This window comes from Porites lutea, chromosome 10 (genome assembly GCF_958299795.1).
Source record: "Porites lutea chromosome 10, jaPorLute2.1, whole genome shotgun sequence".
Classification (NCBI taxonomy): Eukaryota; Metazoa; Cnidaria; class Anthozoa; order Scleractinia; family Poritidae; genus Porites; species Porites lutea.
The window spans coordinates 2249020-2259433 of record NC_133210.1 but is presented as its reverse complement, the minus strand read 5'-3'; the positions used below and the strand labels follow the sequence as shown (position 1 = coordinate 2259433).

The window sequence follows — 10414 nt, the reverse complement described above, 5'->3', positions numbered from 1 at the left end:
ACTTTGATCTTTGCTATTCATGTGCTGACAGTAATATATATGAAGACTATTTAGTTCACCGCCATCCACTGTATTATGTAGAAACAAGCAGACTATTTTATCAGAATCAAAATGGACTTTGGAGGTGTGCAGTTTGCAAGAAGACAAGTCACACATTAAGAGAAACTATATCATTTCATTGCCTAGCCTGTCCTGACTTTGATATCTGTCAAAAGTGTTATGTGTCCTGTCAACATCTAACTCATCGTAGATTTTTAAGGTTAGTGGACACGTCACTCGTTTATACAGTTTCAGGAGGTAGTTGGGTGTGTGATGTTTGTGGCTTTCAGAGTAGGCCTTTCAAAAAGTAGGTGCTAGTCCTTTCTTGATTTAGGGGTTGGCCAAGGGAACCATGGCCATCCATCCCTTTTTGCTGTGAAGTTTTGTGTTATTTAAAAGAATTCTCAGGAAAATGAATAGTATCTACAGTGGAACCTCAATTTAATGAAGTGCCAAGAAACTGGAGAAATTTGTTCGCAATATTGAGGGTTCATTATTTTGAAAACTTTGGTTTAACAAAGTTTTAGGAAAACAAGCAAAATGTTAATTATATTAAGGTATAGTTAATGATTAATTTCCAATGTCCAGCATTTCCTGATCTGACCAATTTCTGTAATAAACATTTGCATATGAAGCTATTGTCTCAGTTCAGAGCTGTACGTTGCTACAGCACTAGAAACACAAGAACAGGCAAACAAAACTGCTTAAAACTACTGTACAGATAAGTTTTATCCTCATTGGCCTGTTTCACATTCCTCTTTAGCTATCTTTCAGTCACATGTTGACATTTATTTTTTATGACGAGGTATATTTTATGTTCGCTTTTCTAGATTGTGTTCATTATAACAAGGATTTCGTTAAATCAAGGTTCATTATATCGAGGTTCTGTTCCACACATTTTTTTGTAATTTTGGATCAGCTGAAGAAAATCGTTTGTTATACCAAGGACTTTGGCATATAGAGGTTCGTTAAATTGAGGTTCCACTGTATATAGCGGGCAAGTGTTCCCCCCCCACCCCCTGTTTTGAACCCTGATATCCACATACAAATTCTCCAGACTGATCTCCACACATTTCTTTCTTAAAAAATAAGCTGAGAGAATCAATTTGTTAAAAGATTTAAAAACACTTTTCGTTTAGTGATCATTTTATTGCTTCTCATAACCTTTTGTCTTGAGTATGTATTATAGATACAGGTATGTATTAATGGTGGAGCACTGCAGCGCTAACGCAGAGGCCATGGGTTCAAATCACTTTGAAGTCACAAACGATTTTTTGGAGGGTTAATTTGCAATTGCTTATTAAAATTGCAATTACCACTGCAACTATCATATCTTCATTTAAATATGTATTGATATCGTTAGTATGTATTGTTAGGAGAAAACTGTTGTTGAAGGAAGGACACATCTGAGGCTTATTGCTTTTGTATAGCCTAATATAATCTGAAAATATACTTCAAAGGCCTTTTTGAGGGGCTAATTTTTGGAGGGAAATAAGTTGCCACACAATTACTAGCTAAGAATAGCTAGTGTTCACAAAACCAAGGATTAAAAAACACCACATTTGGACGCTGCAAGCTGCCACTATTTTGGTCATGCCTGCAAGTAGTGAAACATTTAGGGGCCTAAAATTGCAAGTTGTCAACTTAGTTGCTTGGTAAATGTCACATTGTTTTGTTCCTTTATTCAATGTGGCGCTCACTCTGTACTCATTTCTCAAGATTATTCTGGATTGAGCAAATGAAAGCCTCAAAGAAAGTTTAGCAGGAGTTGACGACAAGTAAGGCAAGAAAAAAAAAACTAGTATCAAAGTGTTCTTTAATGGCAACTTTGAAAACACCTCTATTGGATCAAAATTAATCTTTAAATCATTGGCAAGCACTATGAGGTAAATTTGTAAGTAGTAACCAGACTTCTATGGAAAAAAAGAACATTAATTGATCTGATGCTTTGATATCCAAACCCAGAATAGCAACTACTCTCGTATATAAATACATCTTTGGTTGATAGACTTCATACTACATATATATATAATTTTTGTAGTTCATCATAGTGGATTCAGATTTAGTGTCATTATACAAACTGTGCTAACTTACTGACATTTGTACTCTTTTAGATTCTCTCGGCTTTGTGAATTTGATGTCTGTCAAGGATATTTTAAACCACAAAACACACCACTTCACCAGCATCCGCTTTACAAAGCTAACTCGCATCGTGTGTATGCCCAGTACGGTTGGATGTGTGATAACTGTTGTTCTGTTCATAATAATCCATTGGATCCTTACCCATGGCATTGCCCAGAATGTGAATACGACTTGTGTCAAGATTGCATGGGTGGTGTAATTGAAGGTGAAAATTGATAGGTGTAGCAAATTTAGGCCACATCCACACAAATCCAGATACTTTTGAAACAGCATACTTTTTTACACAAATCTGTTCTTCATCCACACAAAACCAATGAATCTGGTCACTGAAACCACATTGTTTTGAAACCACTCTCCATAGCTGTTTAAGGCTCTGTCTACATTAATCCAGATAAAAGATGTGCAGTTTCAAAAATATCCAGAGCCATGTGGACGAGGCCTCAGATGGAGGCTGCAAAGTTATTTGTTATTGGTTATTGTGACTGTAAAGGGCGTTTAGTCATTTGTTATGATTGTTGATCAGCATCATCATCATGCTGCCCTTTCAGCCAGGATATCCTTTTGGTTTGCTGAATATGTCTGCGTTTTGCAATGCCTGTGGTTCAGAGTTTTCCATTTCTTAGGGAAATGGCCCTACAAGGCTAAAGAGCATTCATTCACCATTTGCACATTTCTCATGTATTACATTTTGTTTTTGATTTCTCTTGGGCATTATAGTGGTCCCAAGAGAAATTGAAGTCAATTCTCATGCACAATTTTTGTTGTGGTGGGGGGGGGGGGGGGGGGGGGTGGTAAACAAGGTGTATTATGAGACATGTGCAAATGGCGAATAGTGTGGTGTTTGTATGGTGGCCATTGGCTCGCAAGGAGCTCATCGGTCCTTTGACAGGTTTTCTCTTTATATCTGCTGGGTGACATGCCAACCCTCCTCACCAGCTAAAACTATGTACACTGGCGCAGGAGCCGGTTTAGATGCAGGCCACCTATCCATGTGGCAAGTTGTACTGGGTTATAATGTTACCTATAGTGGGGTTACCCACCCTAACCTGACCCCGATACAGTTCAATTCAACTAACAGTTACTACAAACACAAATGATTATGAAGGGTACACAAAACTATGAGAACTTTTGAAAGTGGAGATCAAATCTCACTGTAGCTACACAGGCTGCCCATAGCAGGCTTTTGGTAATGGCTAATTTGCTTGTTAATAATTTGTAATTTCTTATTTCTGTAAAGCTGCGGATCAGACTGGTCCTTCACCTGCACTCATTAGCAGACTTAGGGGTTTCCAAACTCATTCAGGTGCAGGATGTGTTCTTTTGATAAGTAAACAAAGCATGAAGTTTCCAAATTGAAGCTGTGGTGCTACATTGGTGATGGCAGAATAAGACACCAATATGTGGTTTTATCAACTGAGTTTATAAAATCTATTTCCCTTGGTAAAAGTAGGCTCCGTCTCTAGCTGTGGGTGTCCTATTAAATGTGCCAACAATTTTCTCCACCTGAAAATCGCAGGTGCATTTCTGGAATCACACATTGAGACAATATAGCTGATGGAGACTGAGCCTACTATAGAAAATGAAAAATCTGAATTTTTGAGTGCTGGTGGTGTTTGGCTGAGATTTCCTAATATATTATTGTTCATCACAAACAATCAATCGTGGAAATTATTGATCAATCATCCAGGGCTAAAACAACGGTGACCGGCCAAACATTTTTTAGCCCGGACAAACTCCGATTTTCGCCTGTCAAATAATGGATACTATGCCTATGGAATATCGAATTACACTGGAAATAGATCATTGTAGTGCATTGACTTTTAGGTTTTTGGCGGCAAGTTTGTGAAAAATTCATTCACACGTTCTTGAGTTCCTTTCCGCGGTTTTTGCCCGTTTTCATGTCCGTTATACCTTGAGTAACATCATACGGCGGTGTCTGAAATCCGCAAGGTTTGTCTCATATCTGCATATCGGTGAAACGTGATCTTTTTTGTTGCCCGGCACGTGATCGAAAGTTTCCTCCACAAAGGAGAACAGCGCTAAATACTTTCAGTAAAGAAGCCGATTTGGGGGGAAACCTGTTCCACAAACAGCGTGTTTATCATCAGAAGTCAATAAATATACAGCAGAGCTTTCGTTTGGGTCGTCGCGTAACGCTTTATCGCGAAGTGCTCATTAACTTCAACAGAAATTTGCATAAAGCTGTTTACAGATAGACGACGTTCGTTCTCGATTAGCTTAAATTTTTATCAGACTATTCTGGAATCGAGTCCGCAAACAAGATTCATGTTCGACATAAAGAAATTATTGTAAAATCGATGCGCTAAAATTTATTCCCGGAGAAACATTAGCTGACGACCTCTTGAGAACTGCGATCTATTTGCCCGAATTCTTTTCACAATCCTCTTACACGTAGATGTGAATCGTTAGATGGACAAAACTGCTGGGTGGGTAGAAAACGACCTAAGACCTAAGACCCAAGAACGAAGACCCCCCTCTAAATCACTTATAAATATCTAGAAACGGGTATCTCGACCTTAGATGTGTAAGAAACAACAATATCTTCAATTATACAAAATTTCGACCAGGGTCTTCGTTTTCTACACAATCCCCCCGGTGTGTAGAAAACGAAGACCCCCCTCAAAATCACTTGGAAACGGAGGGAAACTGCTTTTAATGACTTCTAGACACTAAAGGACTGATAAGAAACAACACGGCTCCTGACAATTCTCAATTATAAAAAAATTTCCACCAGGGTCTTCGCTTTCTACATAATCCCCCCGGTGTGTAGAAAACGAAGACCCCCCTCAAAATCACTTGGAAACGGTTGGAAACTCCTTTTAACGACTTCTAGACATTAAATGAGTGTAAGAAACAACATAGCTCCTGACGATTTCCAATTATACAAAATTTCGACCAGGGTCTTCGTTCTCTACACAATTTCCCGGGTGTGTAGAAAACGAAGACCCCCCTCAAAACCACGGACTGTTTCGATCCCGTTAAAGTCCCGACATTTTTTTCGGGTTAATTTTCACTTGCTCAAATTGCTGTCACTACTGCGACGATCATATTTTCATATCAATTTCCACTAATTGTTTTTTTGATGTTAAGACTTATTAAACAGTTGGTACTGGAGCCCTGTCGCCAGGCACGTTTCTCCTATAATCTCTTTTCTATAATGTCTCAGATAGACAGTCCTGGATTTATTGTGTAGTAAAACGAGGAGGGGGGGGGGGGGGGGGGGGGGGTAACTTAGGAAAGGAAAAATGTTCTTGAAGTTCATGAATCTGAAAATTCAAATAAGTGGTTAACCTTTACGTATACCATCACCTTACTTCTAGGATCATTATTTTTTCCTTTTAACCTCTACAGCTGATTCCATGTTAGCAGTACCGTCAATTCGTACAGCGCCCGTTCAGTATCCACCGCATTACTCCTCCCCTGATACCTATGAGAGATCCTTGGGTAGCGATCCGTATCTCCCCGGCAGTGGTTCTGCCCGTCTGTCTTCAGTGACACAGGAGGAACTCGAGTTGAATTTTTTTTCTGTTGATGAGGTAATATGGGGTCGGATTCTCAAAGCCTTTCTTGAATATTATTGGTAAACGGCGTTTAGGATTTATCTTACCAAGGATGTTTTTGTGAATCAGTTATTTTCATCTGTCACAAACTTTTTAATATGAAAGTTGTTGTCCTTCGTAGGGCTGCTAGAGTGTTACAACTACTCGTTACACCCTTAAACCTACTTGTAATGAAGGTTTTTAGGACATATAGGTCATTAGTCGGAAACTGACGATTCAGTATAATCTCTTCCTTAGTGAAAAAAAAGGCCACAACGCTCAACAATAAACAAAGATATCACTGGCAGCTCGTTCTAGAGAAGTCGTTTTGAAACGTTTGCTTCACTTTAGTTGAAGGATGCACTAGGCGGAACGGTTTTTGCTCATTCACTAAGGTGAATGATCTTATCACTGCTTTCTAAGCGCGGGAGTTAGTGTGGTCTCACCGTCTAGATAGCAGTGTGCTATCGACAGCTTACTACAAAGTTTCTCAAATGCACGGTCCAAAGTTTGTCATTTTAGTTTTCCCTTTAACTATGGGCGGTCAAATGATTTCACCAGTCAGCTGAAGATCACAAGTTTGATTTGGTTCGAAACCTGGGCCTCTAACTTTGTGGGTTCGTTTTCAGAACTTTCTGAACAGTTTTCCCCTGCTCGATCGTCTTGTTAGCTCACCACCCCTTGTTCTCTTCTTCCACCCACACAGATTCTGGCAGAGTTGCAGTGGGACACTGCCCCCAGTGCTCAGGACGTTCTGTCACAGGATCCTGGAACCGTAGTACTAGATCCAGTGTCTCTCGATCCTGCTGGTAAGGTTTCTAACCGTGTTTATACAAATGAAACGAAATTCTGTCATTTTTTGCTAGTAACGCCGTGACTGTTTCGATCCCGTTTAAGTCCCGACATTTTTTTCGGGTTAATTTTCAATTGCTCAAATTGCTATCACTACTGCGACGACCTAAAGTTTGAAGTAGCTAGTCCAAGTGCTAGGAATGGAAGTGTTCTGGTGACCTTTTACAGTGACCACGTAGGATGTGTTTGTGGCAGGTATCGACATGACAACATATGTTAACACTCTATTGCTGTGGCTGCACGTCAATCCATTCTCTCCACCCACTTTAATTTCCTTAAGAAGAAATCAAAGAAAGGAAGCCGCACCGCCCTTGCAGAGTACGATGTCAAAAAGAATACAGCTGGAAAGAAAGGGGCTAGAAATAAAAACTCGTATAGGCCGGAAAGATACTGTAGCAGTGGAGTAGAACCAAGTAATCATGCAAGGCAGACATTCGCTGAAATCCATCATAATGAAAATCAGTTTGTTTTGATGTTCCTGCCACAAGAAGCCAGGACGTGCAAATCATACGAAATCGAGTTCTGTCAAACGCAATTGTTGATGGCGATTGGTCGAAAGCGAAAGCGTCAAAGAAGGAGACAAATCGCTTATATCATACTGCAAAGAAATGCATCATTAAGAGATTGCCCTATTTCAATTGGGATTATGTTGAAATTCCGTCCCACGTCGCTGATTCTTTGAGTGAATCGCACAGGAAATATCTCATGAGCGAGTTTCAAGACGCTTTCCTATAATTCAAACAGTCAGAACATTTTTTGTGAGTGGCCATAATGCAACTTCTTTCTTGTTTGAAATTTTAACTTCCATAGGCAAAAAAAAAACGTTTAACGAGAAATTATATTTTCTTGTGGGTATGAAAAATATATCCCTCCGATCTGGAGCAGTGCCGTGAACGAAACTCTGGTTTCTCCGCGTTTCCAATGCGGCGTTTATTCGAGGGTGCCTTTTATTTCGAAACCGTTTTTTTAAAAATCAATGACAACAGTTAGTATAAATCGTTTGTAAATATTATGTAATTTAAAGGTTCACCAATGTCTCCCTCATTTTGCTGAGATAGAATCGTAAATGTCTGGATGGTGTAAATTACCAAGTTGTACCGAGCTTTTTCTTATTATCCTCGAGTAAACGCCTCATTCTTTTGAATAGGTGCGGCGTTTATTCGAGGGCGTCGTTTACTCGAATTAATACGGTATTTGTTTGCTTGTTAAATCGAAGACCTCGATTTAACGAATTTTCGGAAATCAACCAAAATGGTCATTTTACAGAGGTATAGTTAATGATTAATTTACAAAACCCAGTATTACCGGATCTGAACAATTACTGTAATACCTGGTGTAATACTGAGCTGTATATAGCTATACGGCACCAGAAACTCAAGAACAGGCAAACAAAACTGCTTAAAACTACTATACGCATAAATTTTATCCTTGTTAGTCTGTTCGGCTTTCTTCTTTATCATATGTTGACATTTATTCGTTATATCGAGGTATGTCTCACGATTAGGATTCTGGATTGTGTTAGTTGTAATTATAACGAGGATTTCGTTAAATGGAGATTGGTTAAATCGAGGTTCTGTTCCATACATTTTACTGTAATTTTTGCCGGGGTGAAGAAAAGCTTTCGTTATGTAGAGGTTCGTTAAATCGAGGTTCCACTGTAGAAAAAATGAATGAGTGACTGTTATAAACATTGTTTGTACCTGTTTTGTTAACGTTCTTGTTGTGGTTGCTTGAGGTTTCTATCGTCAGTAAGAAAGACGTGACTGTGAGCAGAGACTTGAAGACTCGTATTTTTCAGATAAAAATGCTGACGCTGTTAAAAAACAAGGCTGAGCATTATCAACATCTCCGAGTGACATGGTTATTTAATGTCATGGAATGGGACATTTTGATGGCGATCACGGAAGACATGACTTCGAACATTCTATATGTTTGCTTTGCTCGAAATCGCGCGCATTTACAAGGCCCTAAAGCGTTTTGCTGACTTGCAAGGACCCATCTGTTATAACGATGCCCAAAATAAAGGGATGAATCTCATAGTTTATTAGATATAATCGTGTTAAGTCTGCTTATCATTTTCGCATAAATTATGACCTAAATTTGGAAAGCGCTGAATTTCTCGAATTGGGTCTTTGCGATTTTGGTGGAACTCTGTTCACCGCAAGGCACTAATGCGCACTATGTTTAGCCGAGAGATTTTCACGAAAAAATGCCGGCAACAGCAGATTTTCGACTCAGACCTCAAGGGGCGTGGCATTGTAACCACGTGACATTTACTCCGATCGCCAAAAATTTTATGTTATATTGTAGATTGATCTATATGTTATCCATTCTATGTGTTAGACTTACGATAAACGTAAAGGTGGGGATACCAGAGAGCTTCAAATTAGGATGGTACCCCCACAAAAAGACTGGGTCGAGTCACCTTAAGTGAAATCCCTAATAAGTGGACCACGTAAGTGATTTAGTGCAACTCACTTAAGTTACGAGTACACGTACGTATACCCGTAACTGTTACGGGCGTTTTATGCAACCGGGGCCTAGAACCTGAATCTTTCGGTGGAGTAGGCAAAGTGGCACTGATTTCAGTATAATTTTATATTTTAGACATTTATCCCCGCACTATTTCATCATATTGCCCATATTTTACTTTCCTCGTCAAGACTGGGTTGGGGGGGGGGGGGTTGTCATTTTCTGGTCAAGAGGGGGGGCGTCAAAAAATTCTGTATGATGTGGGGGAAATGAAAAAATTTTGCCCCTTTGAAAAATATCCTTTTCCCCCTCCTTCCCCACCCCCTTTGCAGTATACGTTATAAATGCAGCCTAAGTACCAGCTTAATGGCAGAGTCGTAGCTGACATGGGGCAAGACGAGGCAAGCGCTTCGTCTGGATTTAAACAAGATTGAATTTTCGAAAAATGCCAAAACTACAATGTGGTGTTTCAAAGCCTCTCTGTTTTACTATTTTCTGCGTTAAAAGTCTGGCTACGTTCCTGGATCGTGGCATAAATCTTGAATTTTCCATACTTCTAAGTAAACTCTTAATCTTTAAAGAAACAATCACTGTGCAGTAATCTTTAGTTAGCTTTCTAAGTGCTGCAAGAACGATAAACGATTGCGTCTGGAGACTAGCTTACTTAACATCAGTACGAAACCCGATGTCACTTCTAATTTGTTAAACCGATTCTTTTGTTACTTTCAGATTTGATTCCAGCCTTTGTGCGAGCTAGAGGAGAAAAAGCACTTGCTGCTTATCACAGAGCCCTTGAGACTGGTGGTAGTACATATGATAAACGTGTCAAGGTTTTGCTCGTAGGGCAAGACCGTGTGGGGAAAACGAGCCTCGGCAAAGCTCTAAGAGGTGAACCTTTTGATGAAGCCGAACTCAGTACTGAGGGAGTGCAAATGATCCCTGCTATCAAGAATGCTGGAACAGGCGCGTGGAGAAATCCAGCCTCTCTAGAACACACAACAGTATTTGATCATAAGGTTGCTGCAAAGACCGCTGAGGATTTATTAAGCAAACATTCGGAGCAGCCAGCAAAGAAACAACCAAGAACTGTAGCGTCTAACAAAACAGATCACTTATTTGTTGAAGATGGCAAGTCCTAAACATATTTGTTTAATTTCATTTTTTCCCTTCTGTGATGATTGTTAAAAAGAACCCTGAGCTCGAGGCTGTTTGTTAAAAGTTCTGGAGCTCATTGGTTTACGATAAAGATTTAAATTTTCTTTGAAGAAAAGAAGAAAAGAACATGTCAATCAATTTGCTTAAACGAGGTAGAAGTATCCGGAAAAAACACTTTTTCTACGACACAAAAT

The 10414-nt window shown here is 39.4% G+C and overlaps 1 protein-coding gene across 1 annotated transcript in view; it reads left to right on the top strand.

Moving 5' to 3' along the window:
• Positions 1-10204, top strand: part of LOC140950869 (uncharacterized) — a 10358-nt gene extending 154 nt beyond the window's left edge. The window contains exons 1-6 of the mRNA XM_073400089.1: positions 1-346; positions 2154-2386; positions 3419-3484; positions 5554-5738; positions 6448-6550; positions 9795-10204. The exon at positions 1-346 is cut by the window's left edge and continues 154 nt beyond it. Of these exons, the coding sequence (XP_073256190.1) occupies positions 1-346; positions 2154-2386; positions 3419-3484; positions 5554-5738; positions 6448-6550; positions 9795-10204 (1343 nt within the window). The remainder of the gene's footprint in view (positions 347-2153; positions 2387-3418; positions 3485-5553; positions 5739-6447; positions 6551-9794) is intronic.
• Positions 10205-10414: the final 210 nt, after the last annotated feature.